Source organism: Boleophthalmus pectinirostris, unplaced genomic scaffold (assembly GCF_026225935.1).
Source record: "Boleophthalmus pectinirostris isolate CB_2022bp ecotype Guang Dong unplaced genomic scaffold, ASM2622593v1 HiC_scaffold_4, whole genome shotgun sequence".
NCBI classification, from domain to species: domain Eukaryota; kingdom Metazoa; phylum Chordata; class Actinopteri; order Gobiiformes; family Gobiidae; genus Boleophthalmus; species Boleophthalmus pectinirostris.
Window position 1 is genome coordinate 24,619,339 of NW_026571353.1, and position 26,050 is coordinate 24,645,388.

The 26,050-nt window shown below is 38.9% G+C and overlaps 1 protein-coding gene across 1 annotated transcript in view; it reads left to right on the forward strand.

Annotated features, from left to right (window-relative positions):
* The window catches only part of sema6a (sema domain, transmembrane domain (TM), and cytoplasmic domain, (semaphorin) 6A), a 213,086-nt gene extending 190,727 nt beyond the window's left edge, over window positions 1-22,359 (forward strand). The window contains exon 19 of the mRNA XM_020937917.2: window positions 18,591-22,359. Within this exon, the coding sequence (XP_020793576.1) occupies window positions 18,591-19,720 (1,130 nt within the window). The 3' untranslated portion in view covers window positions 19,721-22,359. The remainder of the gene's footprint in view (window positions 1-18,590) is intronic.
* Window positions 22,360-26,050: the final 3,691 nt, after the last annotated feature.

Sequence of the window (26,050 nt, forward strand, 5' to 3'; positions counted from 1 at the left end):
TTGTTTACAGTGGACACTCTGAACAGAATTCTGCTTTTTAAACATATACGACAAATCCAATCCCTATTCGACTGCTATCCGCGAAACCATGTAGCCCTATTTCAACTCACGTCCAACCTCTCCACACACCTTTGTTCATTGTCTTGCATCATCTTGCCTGAACTATTAAAGTACATGTGAACATGAGCAGACAATCTGGGCACAGACATTGGACATTAGGCTCCATCTGTGTGAGAGCATAAATAGACCTGAACACAGCCATGAACCCACACACACACACAAAACCGCACACACACACACACACACACATACACAAAGTGAGAGAGGATTTATTATCCCTGGGCCATAGCGTCCCACAGGAGATGTAATATCCAGCCCATTACGCTCTGAAAAGGAGGATGGCTGCGTATTTATTTCCTGGAGAAGGCTGCTCTATCATGCTCCACGACACGGTGACATGACATTGAACGCCCTTTTCTCCTCCTGTGTTAACAACCTGCCTAATACCACAGAGCTCCAAGGACTCCACTATGGACAAATGAAACACATAGGAGTCAGCCAGAAGGGAGGGGGGAGGGTGATAGGGATGAGGGAAGAGCCAGCGTGGAGCACAGGTATAGGAAGAAGAAGAAGGTCGGCGGGGGGGGGCCATCTTCCATGTTGTGTCCCGCAATAAAAGTAATAGCCCTATAACCAATCCTATTAAAACAACATGCCAGCGTTACAATATGGAGTTTTAAGAGGCCTGTCACCGCGGCCTTGAGGAGGTATTGATTATTAATAAGAGTGATTCATCATAAGACAGCCTCGAACAGTGTGTGTAAATAAAGCAGGCAGACAGATAGAGGGCAGCTAATGAGCCAAGGGAACACTCACAAGGCTTAAATATACTGCACTATATGGCCATAATATTAGGTACACCCCTTGTAAGGCTTAAAGGTGGAAATGACAGTGTAATTTATTGAAGACAGTGCAATGAAATGATGAAAATGTGTCAGAGTGTCAGAGTGAAAAAGAGGCTAGTCACTTAAAATGGGGCATGACCCAAAAAAAAAAGTACAGCTGAGGTCATTTAAAATTCTTGCTAGGAAAAAGTTATCATTATTATTATTGTTTTTTTAAAGCAACACTGTGTAACTTTCTGGATGTGGCACGTCACTTGCATAATTCCATGGAAATACAACATTAAAAATACACTTTGGAACATTGCTCATGACAACAAATACATTTTATGACATGGGGACATTTCCATGGAAACAAGCTTTCTCCAGGCTAAATTAGAGTCAGGTTTGTGGCACTGCAAGCCTCCACACTGTAAGGATAGACATTTTTCAGTGGAATAAATACATTCAAAATGAAAAAAAATCATACTTTTATTTTAGTACTTTGGCTAAAAGGTTACACAGTGAGGTTTTAATAGAACCATCCAAAATAAAGTGGCATAGATCTAAAAAATATCCGCCTCTTTTTTATTCTCAACATGCGGCCCTTTTAATTACAAACCCATCTTGCGAAACAATAGAACAGGTGTATCTATTAAAGCTCCTATTAAGTGTAATCTCCCATTATCATCCCCAATATTGAGCCACAACAACAGTTCTGTATCTAGCCCAGACTGACAGCTCTGCCTGGAGAGAGGAGCAGTGGAAGCAGTGAGGCTCCGGACAGCATCCACACAGCCACATCACAACACGCTGTCATTTCTGTTGCTATTACTTGAGCAGGTGCAACCACTTCATTTTGCAACAAAAATAACCCAGAATTCCTGTAATATTTGCCCCAAATGCTCAGGTAATTCCAACATTTTCAGTTTCCAATCTTGCTCAATGTTTATTATGATTTGATGAGACACTTTGTGCAGTTTTTTCCTTTGCATCGCTGGTTGTTTTGATTTCTGTTTGAGTTCTCGTGAACTGTTTTGGGGGTATTTTGCATGGCTTGGTGTAAGTAAGTCTTATTTTGCGATTTATATAATTTTCTGGTCTTGATTGCTTTGATGGTATTAAGCTCCATTTTGCCTCCTCCGTGCAGCTTCGTGATGCTTCTCGGCATGGCTAATCGTGCACCGCTACTCAAACAGCGCTACATTCCTCGCTCCACCCATCCTTCCTTCCTTCCTTCCTTCCTTGCCTTCTCCATGTCCTTCTGTTTTTTGGCTTGAGGTGTCAACTGTACTGTGAAAACTTAGGCCAAGTGCATGATAGGCTAATTGCAATCTGAGCTTTAAAGTGAGTTGCCCCATGCATTTTATTGTACCATGACAGTCTTATCTTGTCACGATATTAAAACTTGATTTTTTATACTAAAGAAAAGGCTTGATACTCGATACCAATGTTAATATCACAATATTATTATAATGTTATAATTCATTAGTCAACAAAATGAAATTTTCAACTCATAATGATATATATATTTTTAATGTTATCATGTAGTCTTATAGTAGTTTTAACAAAGATTAAGACATTTCTAAAGCTATTCAGGAAAGTATCAATACTGTTTTCTCAGTATTGATACTCATTCAAATTAGTAATCTTGTTATAAATCTAGTTTTAGTGCTAATATGTCATCAAATTATTTAGCATTTATTCAATTGCAGGAGTTTTTATAGCTAAATACCTTGGAAAAACTCTCTAAACTAAGACTAAGATCATTTTAATGCCTTACAGTGAAACATTTTAGGCAAAGCAATAATATCTCCATGAAGACAAGCTGGTCATGTGCCCTCCACCAGAAAAATTACTTTCTCCGCACCTTTAATCAAAAGTATTTTGCAAGTGGGATGCATAAAAATTATAATCACCATCCCAACTTCTTTTAATTTGATGATGGACTCAAATCTAATGACTATCACCATGTTACAAGTATGTATCAGAGCGTATTAGTAATTGCTAACACCGCTAAGTGCTGAGAGTTCACACGTGGATGATATTTAGCGCCCGGGCGACTCATTATGGGCATTCCAATGGGGCTGTGCCAGTCGCCAGGTGGCCCCTCGCCTTTCACAGTACATTTGAGCTCACTGTTTGTGTCTGTGCATCTCATTCCAAAGGCGTGATGTATCAGGAACTGGTCACTGCTCGCTACATCGAGATTAGAATATAGCACTTAGCCATAGTCAAAGCACTGGGTTCAGTATTGAAGTAGTATTACATGATAGGTCTAGATTTCAGTAAACAATTTAAAAGTATTTAGTACTTTGTTCTATAACTAAATACAGTGATGTGTACTCCACTAATTACCCAGTTACTTTACTATTGTTGACTAATTGTAATGCATCACTTTGAATTGGCATTTATATAGAAACTTGTACATTTGAAAACATATGACAGAGAAAAAAAAAAGTGGAAAAAATATTGATATTATTATTGAAAGACAAAATTTTACATATTTGTATAAATTTTTTCTTTATTTCAAACACAAATACGATTGGTCCATAGTTATGTTAACCAATCAAACATAATATTATTTTGTTTATAAATCATATACTTCTTAGTTTATGGAGGGACTAAGGGTTATAGAAAGGTCTACTAAGGTTTATTACAAATATTTTATGTGTTCAATAAGTCAAAATGTTTGATAGTTGAACTTTGATAGTAAAATGGGTTGCCAGGTTGATAGCAAAATATTCACACACTTTGGAATGAGAGCTGCTTGTTTTTGATTTTGCTTTCACTTTACCTCTCCTCACTCCTCCTTCCTTCACCACACATCGCTCCCATTGGCCCAGCTTACTTCCTGGTCTTCTCTCCATCGGCTGCCATTGTGGTCCACCTCCCCTCTGCAGGACTGAGATGGCGCGTTCCAAGGCGATACCTAACCCAGAGCAAACTATTCCTGAAATCCAATTTACAAAGACCCCCACCCATCCACCCTTTTTCTCTATAGCCCTTCCTCCACCCTGTTCTCTCTCATCATATCTTTTTATCGTCTACAGCCCCACCATTGCAGGCTGTCTCCTCTCCAACTGGACCCATATCTCTTCTTGCTGTCTCCAGGAATGAATCCTAAATCTGTTTTTCTTACCCTCTCTGTGGCTCCCTACGCCCTATCCCCCTATCCTCCTTTCTCTCATCATCCCTCCCCCTTCTTCCCTTCTTCCCCAGCTCCGACCTGTAGCCATTGCAGTGTTGCTCCAATTTATGGGTTCATTATTGCAACGTTCCAGAAGAGAGGGGGAAAAAACGAAGGGGTGAAGGTGCAAGGAAAGAGTGATGGAGGCTAGACATGGGGAGATGGGAGGGGACGACAGAGAATGGTGCAGTGAATGTACACAAAAAAAAGATTTATGGCGTAGAGGGTTATAGAAAAGAAATAAGTGGCAAAGAAGGACTGGCTCACAAGTCAAACATTTAACTGGCAGGCTTTGGGAGAATTGTGAGCACGTTAGCATTGCTATGTGTAAAATTGGGTTATTTGAATGGGATTTGCTGCAAATCGAAAAGAAAAAATTCATACAAGGAACCTTTCAAAACAGCAATAGGCATGTACAGGCAATCAAGATTCACTGGATAGAACAAATGTGTGAAAATACAGTGTCTCTGAAGGAGTTTGAAATATATTCAGTGTTTCGGGTAAACAATATTTGACTAAAATGTTCGATCAAAAGGATTCCAGATCAGTCCATGTGTGGTTGGTCAATCACAATTTATCGATCCACAAGGGAAACTTGTATGCTTTTATGTATTTTAAATACATTTTATGTTTTATTTGAATGCTATATTTATCTTTGGTTTTGCAAAAAATGACCAAGAAAATTAAGTTGGATGAAATTTTCTTTAGGATATGTCATATCATAATTTTAGTGCTACAGTTATTTTGTATTACTTTTATCTGTGAAAGTGCTATATAAAACACTATATAGATAAAGTTTACTTACGTATTTTATTATGACTGACAATAGCACTATAGTGAAATCATTAATTCTCTTTCACCCACATTTTCTAATAGATTCCGTATTCTTAATTGCCTTGTGAAATCAAACATGTCAATGTGACATAAGTGAACAGTTTACTTATAGATGTAAACATTTATTTTTCTTCTAAAAATAACAATATTATTCTTTTTGTTATATTGAAACCTGAATAACCATGATTATGGATTAAGTAAAGTTCGACCCCACTTCTAATGCCTTTCAGTAACGTCATTATCATGAACCAGCCTTCTACTATCGACTGTTGTTTTTAAAGTGTTTTATAAATAAGATCCCATACAATACCCATCTCGCTCTGCAGCTTATATGGGGCGCTGAACTGGGGTCATAAGGTCAGAGGTTGAACATACATAAAGCTTGTTTTGTGCATGTTCCCTGGACTGTAGAAACCAGTGCTAAATCCAGTACTTTACATTGAGAAGCGTCCATCTTTGTCCCAGAGAGCGTGTAACAGCCTGTACCATTGTTTAGTCTATGGCAGCACTCCTTTGTCCACAGAGCCGAGCTTTCACCGTCCTCCTGTCTGCCTCGTGTGCAGGGTGTTAAGTGCTTTAAGATGGCTTTTGTCACACATTTGGGTTAGATAAACAGCCATAATAGGAATCAGAAGCGTATGGTGATGGTGTATTGAATCTCTCACAGAAAAGATGGAGTTTATAGTTATTACAGAAGAGAAGAAGATATTGAGATGTTAATATTGAAGTGGTGCTATCAGTATTTGAAAGCAAGCAGTTTTCTGATTTTGTGGGGCTTGACAAGATACCTGTGGTCGAGCCACAAGATTAGTTTCCATAGAGATGGCACAATGAAAGCCAAAGTGACCCTTTGAATTGGACTTGATTTTGCACTTGTTGTTATCACATAAAGGCTCTGTTGGTTGAATGTTTTACCCTGATTTGAAACAAAAGCACAGAATCTGTGTAGTGTAATATATTTGGTTTCTTTTTTTATTTAAATGTGTTCAGCATAACCTTTCTGTAAACCTTATATACTTCTGTAACCTATTATACTTCCTCCATTGAGACACCATCAGGCCAAGTTACAGGTCAGATCAGTGGATAGGCGACCCAGCTGTCAGTCTGAAGAGTGTATTTTTTCAAAGTATTTGTTTTCCAAGAAAAACAACCATGTAACATTTCTGACCTGCTTGTGTCATGGTCGTAATAGTTCTATATTACACAAAATGGATTTTTGTGAGCTTTAAGCCATGTTATGATGTTGTTACCTTATTTAAAAAAAAATATACCCTGTTATGTTTCTCTCAAACTGAAAACACCCTTTTTCACCTTGTGATGTGATATGGTAATAAAGGGAGTGCTCCACTGTGTTTTTAAACTCCATGCACCTTCACTAGAGTGATTTGGAATTGCCAAATCACTCTTGTCTTTACTGAACAAACTTGAAAACTACCACTTCATGACATCACAAGGTGGAACAGAGCATTTTGAGCTTTGGAGATGTAGACAGACTAATAATAAAGGGTGTGAAATATGTGACTGAAACAAAACACAATTCCAGGAATGTTTTTCATGAGGTAACTACATTATAACATGATTGACAAAAGTCAATTTTGCTTAATATAGATAAAGATTACAATTACACGAACTCATTTTCGACCAAATTATCCAAATAACCATATCGTAGTGGCAGTTATTAATGGGGAAACTGGATTGCTCCGCTGGTATCGTCTGGCTGCAAACTCCCTGACAGCTGCTTAGCAAAATCTATTTGTAGCAATCATCAGTGCAGGCAGGGTGACACCTGAGTGCAAGGTGAAGCCCGCGTGACAGAGGCGGGAGCGTGACCTCACTGGCTCCCTCTACTGTGCAGTTTATGAACCTGATAGCGGCTCTGCTGCCTACCCCAGCACCATTAAGAGGGACCAGCTGTCAATCATCTCCTGTGACCTGGAGTTATGGAAAACCTGCCAAATGTGTCCAATTCTGTCAGGGAGAGAAATGTGCATTGCTTGTTTACAGTAGCAGTTTTTGGAATAACTTTTCAAAACGGGAACTTTTTATGTTTAGTGCAGAGCCAGGTGAGGTTTATGCCCCCGGAGAAAAGTTGGAGGTGATGGACTGTATTTTTAAGATAACAAAAAAAAAAAAAATCCAATGTTTGGAAGAATGTGGAATTTGTAGCTGATTTCTTTTGCTCGGAATATTAGCATGTCCTGTTTGAACACAATTTATCTGTACAATTTTTTTGCAAATTGGCTTAAAATTTTGACAATATTTTTAAGAAATTTCAACAGGATGCCAAAGAAGAAATTTTGGGTTTCGTTTGATTTGTGATACCAATTTCTTTTTTTTCTTTTTTTTTTTTTTTTTCAATTCTGTGGGGAAGTGGGCAGGTATAAGCCATAACCAAGTAGATGCCTAGAACATTTTTACACAAGTGTGGTACAAACACTGAAGGCAATGGATAGTTTTACACAGTTCAAAATTGTGTAAATTCTCCAACCTTTCACCAGGTTAAAGTCACTGTACTTGATGTTTATCTTCAAAATTTGAGAATTTGGTTTGCATGGTTTTCAGAGGTTCAAATTTGTTTCTCACTTACCTTATGCATTCCAAGCATCCTAATTATTCACCACAATGAGGTTATAAGCACTTTCTACAGCTTTCAGAAAATGTAATGCTAACAACAACTAGCATGCTAACATGTATTTCCTAATTAACAGACAATAAAAAACATTAGAATTAGATGCAGACAGTACACAGCTGACTTATTTTGACCTCAAGAGCTGCTTATACAATATACTATGCTGAGGTATGACAAGTTTTGATCAAATACATGTAAAAGGAGGTACGGGGCTTTTAAAGTAGTATCCAAAAGTACATTATCTAGTTGCGTTAATGTGATTTAAAGGTGCACTGTGTAACTCTGCTTGTCTCCATGGAGATGATATTGCTTTGCCTGGAATGTTACACTGTATACCTTTAAACATCGATCATTTATTTCATGGTGGGTCTTTTAATTTGAAAGAATACCTTGAAAACATACATTCTTACTGTTACTTGTCTTTTCACAGATCTGACCTGTAACTTGGCTTGGAGAGGTTTCCATGGAGATACATAGGTGTATAATTGTCATACTGTAATAAAAATTACCACTCAAAGCAATAACATATCCATAGATACACAGGTGGTGGACCCTCCACCAGTAAAGTTACACAGTGCACCTTTAAAGTACCTTAAAGTACCTAGTGTTTATTTTCACTTCATTTTTCTGTAATAGTGACCTTATTTTGAACCACAATAGGACCTCAGGCTGCATGTTTCCCCGGTGTTAAGCACTTCCTGGCCTGACGTCAAGCCATAAGTCTCTATTTCCTCCCTGATTAGCCCATTGTTCGTACAAGCGTCTTTTGTTTTATAAATCATTTTGAAAATTACTTTTCCATGTTTGTGTTTTGTTTGTTTGTCATTCTTCTTGCTGTTGAAACTGCCACAATATGAAATTGTAGTATTATAAATATTGTGCCTATATTGAGAATTATTCATGATTATTGACATAGTACCCAAGCAGCAGTATCACTCAGAATTCACTTGCATTCAAACTGTCTCATAGATCACCATTTCTTTAGAATGCAGACAGCTTTATGAAATCAAACTTTCTGAACGAAACAGTCAGGTTAATATGACATACAATCAGATAAGAGTTATTTTGCTTCTCACTATTATTATTTTGTTTCTATTTACGATTTATGAAAACTTTGGACACACCCTCTTCTTCAGTGTTTTGTTTTATTTATTTATATACTTTCTACATTTTAGATACATACAGAAGACATCAAATATATGAAGCAATATATATGGAATTATATAGTAAATAAAAAAGTTCTTCTAAATATTTTTCAACAAAGCAAAGGGGGCTACTTTGAGGATTTGAATAGAAAATATTTTTAAAATTGCTTGAGTCACAATTTTTTTTGACTAATAGTGTAGAACTTGGCATTATTCTGATTAACAATTTAATCTTGACATTCGCAGTTAGTTATAAATTTGTCTATAGTGCTGCACAGTGTATAATCAAATAGGATCAAAATCACAGTTTGAGTAGGCATAATTATCCAATTGCAAAGACAATTATTTTGGGAAAAGAATTTTCACTGTAAGCAATAAAATATCCTGAATTATAGCCCTGTTTTGTCCATCGACCCTGAATTCCACAGATGAAATCCACAGATCCTTCTCTTGTACTTTGGAGCTTTAACCTTTGCCTTTATTTTACTTTGAAGAGTATTTAAATGGCCCCAATGTCCGTGACTGAGCAGCTGGTATGAGATGGAGCTCTGTGTCCTTATGTGGAGCTGGTCTAGAATTATCAATGAAACTTCAGAGCCTACACAGCGCTGCAGTCATCACAGTGTAAAGATGACACACTTTCTGATGAGACGGGCCAGTCTGTGTGAATAGAAATGACTCAGACAGAATTCACTTTGAGCCAGAGTTCTCACAAACGCAGAAGATGACTATAGTTTGTATGGAAATCCCAGCTGAAGTAAATGTCAAAGACCATCTTGTGTCTGCACATAATTTTCAGTGCATCTAGTCATCAGAGGTGGGAATATTAGCCCAACTGTGTCCTGGAGAATACTAAGAAAGGGCCCATTTTCTGATCTTTGTTATGATGTTGTTTCCTCATCAGAAAGGATATCTGGAGTTTTGTTTCATTCTTACAAATGCTGCATAGTTAGGTAGTGTTCATCTCTCAAACAGAAAACACTCTGTTCCCCCTTGTGATGTCATACGGTGATACAGGAAGTGCTGTTTTTAAATGGCATAGACGTTCATTTGAACGATTTGGATAATTTCAGCCCTTGCCAGAGCATTTTGACCTTTGGAGACGTAAACAGACTAATAATGCAGGTTTACTCAAAAATGTGTGAATGAAACAAACAGCTCCAGGTTTTTGAGGAGGTCACGACATTTCAACATGGCTTAAAGCTCAGAAGAGTCTATTTTGTGTAATGCAGGACCTTGGAAATATTTTCAAATAGTAGTGAAAAATAGCGACCCAAATAATTACTCAAGATTATAAAGGTATTTGTAGGAACTACTACTTGAGTACTGATTGGCAGTTTGGACATATAGTTTTTAAAATTGTATTTATAATTTTTGAGTATAATGTAATCAGCCAGACAACACATTAAATAATGCTAAGACGTCTTTCCAAAGCATTGGCACCAAAAAAAAATCACATCTAAAATGCAGTGTAAGAAGTTCAAATCGTAGAATGTTGTTCTCAGTGGAAAAAGTGACCAAACGTTTTTAATCAAATAATGTGTACGTGTATGTGAATGAAAGGTTACAATACACTTGATTCCCTTCATTAGACCAGGTTATTGTCCAATTTGTATACAACTTTACAATGTACAATTATAGGCGAAGATAATGAAGACTGCTAATTTAAAGTTGTAATTGGTCAAGAATGGGACATGGGACTATATAATGCTATTCCACTGTATCCCATAAGGGTATAGGATTTAATTACACAGTTGTAGTCGATTGTTTGTAATGAGTACTTTCATGTATCTATGGTCCAATCAGTGCTAGTGTCAATCCAAGCCTTCATAATGAAAGATGTTTCAGGAGCTTTTAATTTGGACCAACTGCCTGTGATTACCAAAAAGCTCAAGCTGTTCAGGTTAGCTCCACACGTCAATGTTAATACCAGAGGTGTAGTGCCATATAATTAGAAGTTTAATTACATCTTAAATGGTTCATCAACATGCAGCGCTGAAAGTCAGAACTGGCAACCCAATGCTTTTATGTGAGAGCCTCTCCACCACAAATATATACAAGAGCTAATGGGATAATGTCCTCTCTAATGAATAAATGGCCTGTAATGAATTGTTGCCATCCACCGAACAGGAACGTCCTTTTATGGAGTGGCAACATCGAAGTAAACAAAAGGATTAGACATAGTAGAGAGTTTGTGCTTCTATTGGCTTATACACTTGTGGAAGTTGTAAGTATGTAAACATTAGTTATCAAGAGTTTGAATTTGGTTGTGCAAAGAACCTTTAAAGGTCCATGTAACGTTTTGGTTGGGGGACTGTCACTTGCTTGTTTCTATATCTCCTTCAAATGTTCCACAGTATGGCATTAAATAGCTGTAGCTTACATTTATCCAATTACAGGTGGGTTTATAGTTCAAAAATATCTAGAAAACAGGCATTCTGACTATGAGCAGGGCTGCCTCTCCATAGATCTTGCCCTGGTCTCCATGAAGATAGAAAGGTTTAATGCCACACTGTGAAACATTCCAAACAAAGCAATGACATGTCCATGGATAGCAGCATGTGACAGACTTTCCACCAAAAAACATATGCAATTCACCTTTAGGTAAAGTGTAAAACAAAATAGCTTAACAGACAAAAGGTTGCGGAACATGACATATTTATTTATTTCATTTAGAGAAAATAATACTTACATTTTAAAAAGTACGCCAAATCCATTTGCCTGAGATACAGAATACACACTTAATCAATACTTTACAAAGATGTGAGTCTGACTCTCCCCATTTTTGTGATTGACAGGCAAATTAGCCAATTAGGAGCACAAATGGTCTGTACTGGGGGAAAAAAATCACAGGGGACTGAAAAACATCATGGATTTTTGCAGAATCAATAATTAAATGACTAAACTTGTTAATTTGAGGTAAGATAAATTACATTTTATTTGTAAATGAGGTGACCAGTGAGCTCCTCATTTTCAAAGGCATTACAAACAAAAAACTCATCTGTTCGAGTGTGAGGATCAGGCTGATATCTGCCTGTGTAAGAATACAGTGATTCATTCTGGATTTGCCAGGAAACACTCCACTCAAATCAAGGTTAATTTTCTTAATTCAAGTGTCTTAAAGGTCAAGATCATAATTTCCGCAGTTTCTGATAATGCAAACTGTTGTGAAGTGCATGTTTTATTATATTCAAGAACATTTGAAACACTTTTTTCACTTGAGTACTCACTTGAGGAACAAGCTCAGATCCTGGATACCTGACACTAGCTTTTAGTTTAGTGCAATAACAATCAAGACAAGGAACAGACATAATGCTATTTGCTAAAATTGTACATAAAAAATTAGCAAGTAGTACTGTTTTTTTCTATCCTTTCTTTAATTAACGATGATAAAATGCAATAAAATGAAATGAAATACAATATAACATAATGACAAACAAAACAAAGACACAAATAACTATGATATTATGAAGTACAGAAGTCCCTGCCCCACCTCTCCCCGCTGCCTACGTAAGCAAAATAGACAAACAAAAAGTGGATATTTTTGTTTCAGACCTTAAAAGTTTGTCTCATTGGCAAAATAAATAGCGTATTACCTAAAGCTGTCCATTTCTTTGTAGCAGGTCTGTGCAGAGGTTCTGGCTCTCGGTGTTGTCTCTCTGTGATGTTTAACTGCGTTTGAACTTTCCTCCACTCCTCACAAAGAACACTTTTGTGGCTTTAGCAGTCTCTTATTCAAAAGTCTGTGGCCTGTGTTCTTCAATATGAAAGCGAAAAAGATTCAGTTCCAGTTCCAGTCACAGCAGATTATGATGTTTCTGATTTACTGGTGTCATGTTTGGACAGTGAAGAGTCTACTTTAAGTATTTAGAGGCTGAATGTTGAGGCCTGAGGCGGTGTGAAATTCAAATGATTTATTGGAGACAGTGGAGAGTTTTCGATGCATTCAGAGACAAAAAGCAGAGTCCGTGTTTGGGTTTGTTTAGTCTGGGACACTGAAGGCTGGAGACAAGATGCTGAGGTTTAGGCCAGACTTAGGTTTCCATCAGCACATCAGGTCAGCAGACTTTTTACTTTCATAGCTCCAACTTGTATTACAATAGAAGAATACAGTTACCCAAAAGATAGACTTAAGTCCTACACTTTGTTCACAATTATTTTAACTAAAATATATTTCAGTTTAATTAATTATATTATTTATTTAGAAGTTTTAGAAATGACAAAAAAATAGTGAGGTATAATTGACTTGCTGTTTTTAAGTCCAGTTAGGTTCATTAGATCTTTTGATTATGCAGTGTTTCCCAAACTTTTTTTTCTGGGGACCCATATAATAAAAGTCACCAAACTTCGTGACTCAAGTCAATAGACATTATTCGTAAATCACAAAATAAAGGTGGATTTGACCATAATTGAACATTAATGAGGATATTTTATGTTGATTATGTCTCTCTGAACAAGTAGTATTATTCAAGTCATTAAACCGGCAATTAAAGGTATCCATAAGTCACGTATTTGGATATTAAATGTAGCCCATTTCTTTTTCTTTTCAACATTCAATTCAACCAGCAATATTGGAACAAAATAGTCAATAAAATAATTACAAAAAGCTTAAAAATTACACAAACATGTCTTAACATTTCAACATTTCTAATGAGATAGGTGGGCCTGTCTACCTTGTTGTAATGCATTCCGGTCTGGGCTGCAGGAGGAGAGCGCAACAGGCATATCAGTGTCAGAACTGTATATTGCAGACCTACATGCAGATCGTGAAAAGTGACCCCAGAAAAATCTCTTGCGACCCACCTGAGGGTCGTGACCCAGTCTTTGGGAAACAATGTGATAATGTATTCTACATTTGAGAACTGCTCATTCACAGTCTTCTTCAGAGTGGTCGTGATGTTTGTAACATTGGCAGTATAGGTAAGATGACAGCGCCATCTGCAGTCCAACTTCTTCAGGAGAGTATCCCAGGTGTGTGAGAGTATAAAGCCCCTGTTGTCCCGGTTTATTGTCCCGTTAAGTCAGTTGGGTAAAGCTATTTCAAAGGAAAGTTATTTTAATGGTAGCCTCTGTCACATATGGAATAGATTTAGTGTTGTACATGGCACTAGAGATGCAGGCCCCTCATCAAAAGTCCATAACCCTTTTGACTTTTCTAATCTGAGAAGGTGCACAAAGTTCAAAAAAGTAATTGGAGACATAGATCTATAAATATGAAATTGAGTGCTATAGACATTTCCCTTTGTCCATGCCCACTTCCCCTCTCTTTGAACTAAGCCTTTAAACAGTTCCTTTCATAAAAGTGGAAGCTAGAAGTTTCTTAGTCATTTCTTACCATGGCCTGGAGCTGCTGCAAGTGCCCATGTAGTTAAAGTGACAGAAAAAGTCAGAAAAGAATGAGCGATTTTTGTTTTTTTTCCTTTAGCTGCTCAAAGAGGAAGAAGTCATGCGGCGCAGGTTAAATAGGTTTTAACCCCTGCCCGCTCTCTCCTGACCAGAGACAAAGCCCGCTCCACAGTTCGCCCCCCAGACCAAAATGGACGCCCCGTTTGGCTCCACTGCCCTCCAGCTTCCTTATTCACTCCAAAATTCAATTCCATCGATTTAAGAATCTAACCTTTAGTGACAATAAACTTGGTGTGGTGGAAATTCATAGAGCTTTGACATGCTCTTTCAGTGAACAGGTGGCACAGAGGAAAAGCACAAACAAGCTAAAATATGTTTACCATTTTCATTTTTACGTAACTGACTTTTGGAGAAGTTCAAGGCTCATGTGAAGTGGCATTCTTAGAGGGAGAGCAACCCTTTTTGCACAACTACCGGTAATTATTTGAGGCAGTGTAGCAAGACAGTGATAACAAAAAAGTGTCTGTTATACTCACACTGAACCAGGAGTACTGAGAGTTTGGTAATGGTATACTTCGTTGTCCTTTTTTGTTCTTTCTATTCATCACTAGAGCAGTTGTAGTTTAAAGGGCCTATATTTTGCTATTTTTCTAATCTGATATGATGAAACATACCTGGAGTTTTATTTTGTTTCATTCACACATGTTTAACACACTAACCCTGCAGATTTAGGCCCCATCCACGCTAATACGTATTAGAGTCGTTTTTGTTGCGGATGCAGTGTTCGTCCACACTAGTCCAATGGAAAACAGTTGCAGAGATGGAACGATCTGGTGCCGCCAGCTCCCACGAATTCATCAGATTTGAGTACAGATCTGATCCAATACTGTGAGTACACCTGAAAACGCTGATACACTGACATAGGAGCTCTAGCTGCTGTCCTTAATGGACCACGTCACTGTCATTGAAAGGACACATATATTTCAATGCGTCATGTCCTTTTGTCCGACAGAAGCTGAACCGCGTCAAGCACAAGAAGCAAACAGTTTTTTGAGCGCTTAGATTATGTAAATTAGCCATGTGGTTTAAGTTTCGTTTCTGTAAAATGTAAACAAATATGCACAAAGCTGTGTGGCTCAGGAAGGCTTGCGGACAAAGAAACGCCGTGTCTGGACACAAATCGTTTCCAATACAGTGATACAGTGATTAGTTTTAGTGTAAACGTAACCTTAGAGTTTTTCTCTCAAATTGAAAACACTTCAATTTCAGCCCTGGAACAACCAATCTCTATAGAACAAAAGGTAAAAGGTAGCTGTTAACTTGAAAACGAAGGTAGAACAGAGCATTTTGAGCTTTTGAGATGTAGACAGACTCATAATAAAGGATTAGTCAAGGATGTATGAATGAAATAAAGCACGACTATAGGTAGGGGGCGATTCTACTTCTGATATGACTGGTAATTCATGGTGTCACCTGCCTGTCAACATTTCAGGCGAAGCATTAACATCACCATGGAAACAAGCAGGAAGCAGCACCTTTCCACCGGAAAAGTTACATAGTGTGAAATGGCAGTGAAGAGAAGAGAGTCTGATTGAGATGCTTAGGGGTCAGTGAGGAAGCTCAGAAACAGAATTCATCCAGTGTTTTTGGATGAAAAACAGACTGGAAACAACACTGATAATGTTGGGAAATTGCGATCTGACATCTCACCGACCCCAATTTTCTGCCTTTTAGCCACTCTTCTATGACCAGAATTCCCATCACCGTCTTCTCTCATGCATTTTGTTTTGGCTCTTTCATTTGCTCTAATGTTTTACACTGAGCCATTGTCTTTACGTAATTTCATTCATGGATGGTCCGCCACCTGCTTATCTCCTTGGACATGTCATTGCTTAGTCTGGAATGTTCCACAGTATGGCATTAGGCAAGGCAAGGTGATTTGTATAGCACAATTCGTACACAAAGTAATTCAAAGTGCTTTACAGAATAAGAAATACATAAAAATCACAATAAAAACAAATCAAAACCTAAATAATCATCATAAAAAGAGAGAGAGACATTAAATTAGAAGAGTTATTACTGTATATCTCGTGGATAGACGTCCCAGTTACAGGTAAAGATCTATGGAGAGGCGACCCCACTCACTGTAAGAATGCATGTTTTTGAAGGTATTAATTTAATGTCTAACTTTTGCCTTTGATTGGCAATTCCAGGGCTGAAATTATTCAAATGAATCTAGTGAAGGTGTATGCAGTTTAAAAACACTTCCTGCATTACCACAAGCTGTCATAAGTTTCTGTTTGAGAGAAAAACAGCCTAAATATGCAGAGTTTGTGTGTTAAACATGTGAATGAGACATGAACATTATAACGCAGATCAGAAAATAACGTAATATGGGACCTCTAAGTTTGTTGTTCTAGTTCCAATGTACTTAGCTCATTCCTTCAGAAAGAAAAAAAAATAAGATAGTGACTTACATAACCCTGTCAGAACTGAACAAGCTCTTTGTATGAATAGCGAAACTTGCTCACTCTTAAAAGTTTTCGCACAGTTGACAGAAATCAATCTTCTTTTGCAATTTCACCCCAAACGTCCTTTGAAACATAAAAAAAAAGGTCTTTCAAGTGTTTCAAGTGAATTGCGTTTTGTATTCGAGAACTTTTGTGTACAGTGAGTGGAGATTAAGACTGTTTTAAAGTATGTGGATCAGAGTTGAGAGCAGATTAGCAGCACAGTCTGTGTCGTATCTCTTTGTATAGACACTAAAGGTATTGTCACGGCAAAAGAGCTTCATCAAAAGCCTTAAAATATGATCACTCCTCTCACCTCGGCATTCCTTTGTGACTGCTCCTTTATTTAAGAGCTTTGTCTTTATAAATTTAGCCGCAAAGCACAAATAGACTTAAGATTTTATTTTTCTTGTAAACAATCGCAATGTGTCGAAGTGGGATCGGCTGTGGCGAACAGGATTGTGGAATAAACAAAGACTCAGTGTTCTGTTTTGACTTTACTGTGATGTGCTCTTGTGGGAGAAAAGTGGGGCAGTGTAAAGTGAGATTACACAAACTAGTTTCAGTGATTTCCAAATTTTAGAATTGAAAGCGCAAATGAATGAAAGTAAAACATTGGAACTTCATTGAGTCTTTTTTTTTTTCTCTTCGTTCTTAATTTTCCAGCCCTTAGCGCTTATATCAAAATAAAAACTAAAATAAATGAAAATTAAATTAAATAAGTTGCACTATGAAACTTTTTGGTTGGGGTTATGTCACCTGCTTGTTTCTATGGACATGTCAGCTCTCTGCCTAAAATATTTCACCGTATGACATTAAACAGCTCTACCTAATGTTTATTCAATTACAAATGGTTTATATAGCTCAAAAATACCTAGAAAAACATTCTGACTGTGAGCAGGGTTACCTCTCCACAGATCTGACCTGTAACTTAGCTTGCTTTTGGTCCCCATGAAGATAGAAAGGTTTAATACTGTGAAACATTTCAGACAAAGCAATAACATCTTTATGGAGAAAAGCATTTGATGGACCCTCCACCAGAAAGAAGGAAAAGAAAAAGATGTGACTTGAACGTGCAATTCCGAAAAGCTTTTATACATATATTTACACACACAAACCATTCATTTAAAGAATGTGGATTCACTGAAAATGGCGGGAGGAGGGGTGGGAGAATGCACCTGCTTCCTCTATCTCTGCTTAAGTACGATTAGCAGTGGTCAGGCCTCTAATGAACAAGGAATCCATCTTGGCGCTCTGGGTTTAACCTGAGGAGGAGACACTAGATTTATGCGTCCATCAACAGGCTTTCCTCCCTAGAAAATTAGGCATTTTCCCACTGCTATTCACCAGAGGAGACAAGAGCTTTTAAACAGCTGAAGCTAATCTGAGCTGACAGGTTAAGACTGCAGTGTACCAGGGCATCACTGTTGACATGATCGTGGCAGATTTAAGTCTGGTGTATTGAACCCATTGGCCTTTATAATACAGTATGTATTTGTGCAGATTGTACCAGTTCATGTCTGCTTATGATCTCTTGAGTTATCTTGTGTTATAAATGTCCTTTTAGCTTTTAGCTCTTATGACAGTTATATTCAGACACTGATTACACAGACCTGTGGGTTTAGTGGCTAATCACAGGCTTCACTGTATTGTCTCTGCATGATGAGAGTCGACCATTTACAGCCCTGAGAAAAAGGACCAGGCTATTTCAGGATGCTCTATCTCAGTTTATCTTTTTCATTTCAAAACAAGGTTTTGTCTAGGATTTAAAACATGAATCATAATCACTTCTTCAAAGCACATTCTTCTGTGTACAATTGGATTTGGGAGAAATATTGAATTTTGCTTCTGGAAGCTTGTATTTTCAAAAGGTTCTTCTGTGAAGCCGTTTTCCTTTGCTTACTTTCATAAGTGTTGAAACTGCTAATCTTGTAAAGCAGAACACATCTAATGACTGTAATCCAGCATCATGTTAGTGCATTTCCTGGTCTAATATCATGGCTGTATTTGCACAGTGGATCTGGTCTCATGTGCTGCTGTGCTACTGTGTTGCAGGTGTGATCCGGGAGAGTTATCAGAAGAGCCGGGACCAGCTGGTGCCTGTCACGCTGCTGGCCATCGCAGTCATCCTGGCCTTCGCCATGGGCGCCATCTTCTCCGGGCTCATCGTGTACTGTGTGTGTGACCACCGGCGCAGAGACGTGGACACTGCGGGGCGTAAAGAGAAAGAAGGGCACCACGCACACTCTCGGAGAGGATCTATGAACAGTGTGACGAAGCTCAGCGGGCTGTTTGAGACACAGGCCAAGGACGGAAGACCAGAGGCCATCCTCACTCCGCTCATGCACAATGGCAGGCTCGCCAGCGCCAAAATGCTGATCAAAGCGGACCAGCACCACCTGGACCTGACCGCCCTGCCCACGCCTGAGTCCACGCCCATGCAGCCCCGCCGTAAGCCCAGCCGGGGCAGCCGTGAGTGGGAGCGCAACCAGAATCTGATCAACGCCTGCACCAAGGACATGGCACCCATGGGCTCCCCTGTGATCTCTGACCTCCCCCTCAGGGCTTCCCCGGGCCACATCCCCAGTGTGGTGGTGCTGCCTCTGCCCCAGCACCAGCACCAGCTGCAGTCCCACCTGCAGGCCTACCAGCATGAGTACGTGGAGCAGCCCCACCACACCGAGCTGGGCATGGGGCATATGGACGAGGCAGCTACGCTGGAGTACAAGACCGTGAAGAACCACGGCCACAACATGGTGGACCCCGATGGGATGTTGCCGCCTCGTGTGCCGCAGAGAGAAGCCTCCCTCAGCATCCCCCCCGCGGTGCCACAGATGGGCAAACGCCTGGAGGTGCACTCCTCTGTGTACGGCCTCAGGAAAGGCTCTGCTTCCTCTGCCTCAGGCTCGTCCGCTCTCAAAAAGCACAACACCAACTCATCCAACTCATCCCATCTGGCAAGACATCACAGTTTTAACCGTGTGGAGACTCCACCCCCTGCTCCCCAGAGGGTGGACTCAATACAAATGACAGCACAGGGCATGTCTCTGTCGTCACGGCAACCTGGTATGAGCGCCTATGGGTCTCTCCCCAGAACAGGCGTTAAACACCTCAAACCCGACGTCCCTCCCAAACCCTCGGTGGTGTCCCTGTCCACAAAAGTCAAGTCCAGTGACTGCACATAGTGCGCCTCTGAGCGCTGAGAGACAAGTCACAGAGACACAGGGAACACTGGACCAGTTGCATCTTCTTTTAGTGTTTTGCTGTTTGTTTAGGTGTACAGTACAGTGGAAACATTTTGAAGACCACTTTCTTTTTATATAAATATGTAAATATGATGCAAATGGTCGTTGTCATTTCCTGCCATCACAGAGCTCATGCTCTGGTGGGGAACATGTGCTACTGAAAGTTGGTCCTGAATATTTGAACTATCGGCGTCCTGTAGCAGTCAGTGAGGCCTCTTGTGCTTGTAGGAGAGACGGTTGTACAGTGGCAGAGGCAGAGACATAAAGGAATACAGTATAAAGGCTGGGGCCTGTCCAAACTGTGAAGAGCATCTCAGTGTTACAGCAATCACGGGACCAGAGGAATCTTCTACTGTACCAGGACTGAGAACTCATGACTGTTAACACGAATAGCATCTTGTATTTATTTTTAATAAGTGCTTTTGAAAAACAGACTTTGTAGGTTCAGTAAGCAGGGAAAGAAACAAATGTTTTAATAACAAATAATCAAGTGTGAGGTAAAGAATATTTAAAGTCATTAAACTGGAGCCAGTCAAAGCTGGACTGAGGTCCATGTGGTCTTACTGTGATCAACAGAGGAACACATATTTATTTAACTGTGCCACAGGGACCACAGAAGATCATCTCTGACCAATCAGAAAAGACTTCCTCAATCCCTTTCATGTCTCCAATCAGCACTGTGCTTTTGTGTGGTTCAAACATTCGTCCTGATTGGTCGCTGGTTTGTACCAGTGCCGTCAAACTTCACTGTTGCATGTTGCAAACAAATAAAAGGAGCAGCAACAGTCTGGAATCAGCAGAAACACACACATAAAGAAGAAGAAGAAGAGGCCGGGGAGGGGATCTCCTCAGGCTCCACCCGGGCAGGTGAAGACAGACTACAAAGGTGTATTGCCTGCTTCTTTTCCACATGTAAATTTGTGCCTTACACCCTTAAATAGTGTTTTCTTTCATAGCTGTTAACTTAATCTTCTTGTAGTATTTTTTATTTTTCTTACACCATGATGTTTCCCTGGTTTGATAAAAATGCAATTAAAGAATGTAGGTGTTCTTGTTGTACTTCTGGTCCCCTGACATAACACGATTCACATACACACTCTAATTCACACATCTTTGTGGTTTCTTTCTGATTGTGCCATTAAAGCGCTTAAAGCGACCCTTTCTGTTGTGCTGGCAGTGTCTACAAGTGTTTTCATTTTCTCTTTTATACAATGGAATTGAAGTCCTGTTCTTTGTTCAGACCTTATGTTGTCTTTGTTTTGAGTGGTGGTCTATTGACGGACTATCTGAACTATAAACATGTGTTATTTGAGAAGGCCAATGTAAGTGTATCAGAGTGGTGCACTGCAATAATAACTCCCCATATAAGCAAAGGTCCAGCAGGAGCACGCGAGCCCTGGGACAAAAGCAGGCTGGTTCCTGTGAAGACTCCAACATGAGAATCTTACTTTCTCCCTTTTTCAAATGAAAATACATTTTGAAAAAAAAAAAAAACACTTTGATCAACTCTAAAAAAAAACTCTTAAACTTTCTAAGAGTTCAACTAAAATCTGACTTCATTAGTCTTTATACTTTTGTATTGATCACTCCCCTGAACTAAATCAACCAAGCACTCCCCTGTAGTGTTGTATGTGTAGATAGGTCAATGTTTTGATATGAAGCAACTTTGAGTTTCTCAATGGAGAAAAGCCAACTCGATCTCAATCCACAGCTAAAGGTGACTTGACTGTGCTTGACTGTGTTTGTTTACAGGGTCAGGGGTCAGTTTCACATCAGTGTCTGAAGATACTTTTACTACAAATGTTATATTTTATTTCACCAGTTAAAGCAACAATTGGCATTCAAAGAAAGGTATTTTGATTTTACTTTTTGCTGATATTTTATAAAATTGGCAATTAAATTGAACTTTGTATATCTATGAAAAGTTTTGTTCTCAAATTAGACACTTCTGTGAAACTGGCTCCAGTGTGTATGACTGGCTATGTTCATGCTAAATACTTTTTACTACAGCCTATCTTTTCACTGAACTAGAAGTTTAATACTCACCTGCAACAGAAACTGTCAAAAAAAACTATTCATTGTTCCACACACACACAGCATTTTTATAATGATATTTTTAACAGCAAACTTGTTAGTGTGGACATAGCCAGTGTCATGTATATCAATGAGAAAAGTGAGAGAACAGAGCCTCTAAACACTTGACTGACCAATACTTAAAAAGAAGGAACACTACGAGCTATCTGCACCTCAAAGGGACTGCACAACTTAATGTTTGACCACTTCAAACCTTCAGTTGTTCAGTTCTGACAGACTGTGGACACGCATACTTTTGTTCCCTCATAGGTCAAAGGCCGTGTCCACTTCCTGTCCTGGGTGCATGTAGCGTAGCATGTAGCTCAGATGAGACAGGGCCTTGACTGTGAATGCGGCTGTGGACAGTGAGGTTCTTTGGTGCGTGCCTTTTTGTCTCTCCTCCCTCGTTCTAACAGCGCTCTGCTAAATCACCTTTTTGAACTTTGTAAGCTTGTAAAATATATTGTGACGTCACACCAGTTTTTTGCCCTCCACACCTCCCTTAACATCACAGCTTAATGTATGTTGTAAAGAAGAAAACTTTAATTTAATGCAAAAATGTAATTAAAAAATGGAAATAAAACTCTTGTCATGAATATTGTGACCTGTCTCGACTTTTTCTTACTTAACCGTACATGATTTTGAACCACATGTGAGGAACATGTGTCTGAATTAACTTTTAGTCCCGCCCACTTAGTCCTTTCTCTAATGCTGATGTTGAACCATGACAGAAAAACTATGGCTCTTTTCACACTTACATCACAAACCTGGAAGACGATTAGAAACGTGCAAATGACGACCTCCTCTGGCCTCTATTGGTGATGGGTGGCCACTATCTTCATCTAGATATCACGGTATTCTTTATTTCTTCCATCCGCCAAATTGCTTATTAATTTGTGTATAGTCGTCCCTTGCTATATCGCGGTTCACCTTTAGTGGCTGCGAAAGGAACATGCATTGTGTTCCTCCCCGTGTCCTGACTGGCTAAGAGACTCTAGACCCTCGACCATTGTCAATCAGTCTCCAGAATGTGTTGAGTTTGCCCAATTAAAATATATGTTCGATCTCTAGCAGTGTGATTCTGAAGTGCTGTATGTTTGCAAGTTTTCTCCTGACAAAACCCACAGTGTCGACAAAATGTTCTGCACATAAAAGGCTCCTGCAGTCGCACCCAAAAGGCAGAGGAAGGTGCTAATCATCGCACAAAAAGTCAGACTTCTGGACATGCTGAAGGAAGGTAGAAGTTACGCGGCTGTAGGGCTCCATTACGGAATAAATTAATCTTCGGTTCGTTACATAAAGAAGGAGGAAAATAACATAAGGACGACAGCAGCAATAAGTTTTAAGAAGGATGCAAAAAGGGTTGTAACTGTCCTGTGTGAGAAAAGTGTATAAAGTGTGTGATGAGGGGTTTAACAGTCTTAAAACATAAAAAAAATAGATTTTGCCTATTGCGGGTTACTTTTAGAACATAAACCTCATGATAAACAAGGGGCCACTGTATTACAATTTGTCTAACTTCATAGACAGTTCCTTTATATTCGGCAGATCATCGGTTCCAACCAGCTGTCTGTAAGTGAAATCAAAGCTGCGATTAGAGCCCCGTACCCCATGGAGAACTTCTGAAAGTTGTGAAGTCCACTGCTGCTGAATCCACGGTTTTATCATATGCCCAGTGTTGGTAAGTAAACTGGAAGTTGTCACCCACTTTTTTCCAACTTCTTCTGCTAAGCATGAATAGAGCCTACTGGGGATAGTTAAAAACTTCTCATGATTTTCATCCAACTAAGTAAAACATTGAAGCAATAAAATGAATGTGACGTAACATAATAGGGGAGCTCTTAACAATATCATAGATGTTTTCCTTCTCGTGAATCTCTTCAAGTTGTATTTAGAGTGATTCATGCACGTGTAAGTGATCTTTATTCTCCTGCAATCAAGATGCTGTTCCTCTGAAAATTCTTGTTTTCACTGACCCTCCATACACACCCACTGCTTTCTATTTACTTTGTGCTCAGATTTTTTTCTTTGTATTTTTTTCTGCATCAGTGATACACAAAAGGGTGGGTAGAAATAAATGCAACAGTTTTCAGCCAGAAGCAGACTTGTTTCTTTTAAGCCCATTTAAATCAATATTGCAATTTAAAATGTTCAAATATAAAATAATGATCCAGCGGTGTTATAGATTATCACTATATAGCCGACTGAAGCACACTATGTCTTCTTTAAGTGTCTTTTTCAGTTATTAGATCATCACAGAATATATGTTGGGAAAACTCTTTCTTTCCACTGAAAGTTCTTGAACATTTTGTACTTTTTTGACCTCACATCTTCCTCTCGACTTCGCCTAATAAAACCATACAACAGCCCAAGCCTCTCTCTGAAATACATTGTATGCTTTGGTGAATGAAAGCACTTGAAGTGAAAATGACTCCTTTAAAGGGCCTATTATTATCCAAAATTGATTCTTGTGAACTTTAAGACTTTCTTGTGAACTTTAAGACTTTTAAGACTAATTGATTAAGGAGTTGTGTTTTGTTTTATTCACACATGTTTGAGTAATCCTGGTTTATTAGGCTGCGTTCAGACTGCAGCCTGAAGTGACCCAAATCAGATTTTTGGCCCCTATGTGACCTGTAATCAGATTTTTTCAAATGCAACCCAGGCCACTTGGATATGTGGTTCTGAAACCAATACAGATCCGATCTTTTGACATGCAATTTCAGTCTGAACGGCCAAAGTGCATTCATTCGACCTACACATTATCAACAAGCCACAAACGTCACTATTCTGCGCTGAAGTAGGAGAAAATTGTTAATGAACTCCGTGTCACTGAAGCGAAGCACATCACCACTCACCACTCTTGGCTACATCTGCGCATCCACATGTTCTTTTCAACGGACGTTGCTGCCACTGTCCAACAAAACGCCACGGCCAAAAACCTCGTTCTTCTCAATCTCCTTAAAATAAGTAAGTTGTTCATGTTCTGGCTCCGGTATGAGAGGAACTTTAAAATCACCAGGTACTCAATGCTCTCGTCCATGTTTGGACAACTTCCGTAAACACAGAGCACGCTCACTGCGGTTGACGTCATCGTGTCCTCCATTGCGCATGCGGGACACTTTCGGGCTGTTTACTGTTCAAACTGGAGTCACATACAAGTCACATTTAATTGGAAATGTGAACGACCTCGCAAAAACTTCGGATTTCACAAAAAATTGGGAATTGAGCATTAAGCCCTGCAGTCTGAACGTAGCCTTAGTTTGTTTACATCTCCAAAACACAAAATGCTCTCTTCCATTTTGATTGGAAGTTAGTTTTCAAGTTCACAGCTTTCTTTTACCTTTTGTTCAGTAGGGATTGCAAATTCCAGGGCAGAAATTATCCAAGTAATTCTAGTGAAGATGTTATTGATTGTCTGTTATGTGTGAATGAAACAAAACAGTACTCCAGGTATAAGACATAAGTATCCAGTATAAGAGATCAGAAAACAGCATAATATAGCACTTAAACTTTGAGTGGGCTGAGACTATAGAGGGTGAATGGGGATGCACTGTGTTGTATTGATCGCAAGGACTAAAAGAATGCAATTAGCTGTAGTTGTCTATGGCCACCATCTGTAAAATACATAACTGTTCAGAGAGTTATACAAGAGTACTTTTTGAGGTAATGTAGTTTTTTTAATGAAATCGATCAATCCAAACTATAGGCAAGAGCAAAGGGAGGGAGAGATAGAAATTAGAAACCAAAGCAGAGAGCAGCTTATAATATAGAGACAATTGAGAGAAGAATACTGCAAGAAACATCAGTGCTTTAATAAGTTTCAAGGGCAGACTGTCTAGACTAGACTGAAGAGTGCACACTTCACATACTATTTTAATTATGGGCCATTATGAAGACATAGCACGAGTGTCTGTGTCCTCTTATTTTGTTAGTCTGTCAGGGCACGGTTGGCATCTGACGTGAGTAGCTAAAATGTACTCAAGTAAGAGTACTGTTACTTCAAAATAACATTAAGAAGTTCAAGAAATTATTCAAGTAAGAGTTTAAAAAAAAAAAAAAAAAAGGATTTGGGGAAAAATGCACTATGTAATTTTTCTGGAGGAAAGTTCCCCATCTTCTTGGAGATAATAAGTCACACTGCCAAGCTAAGTTACTGGTCAGATCTGTGGAGAGGCAGCCCTATTCATAGTAAGA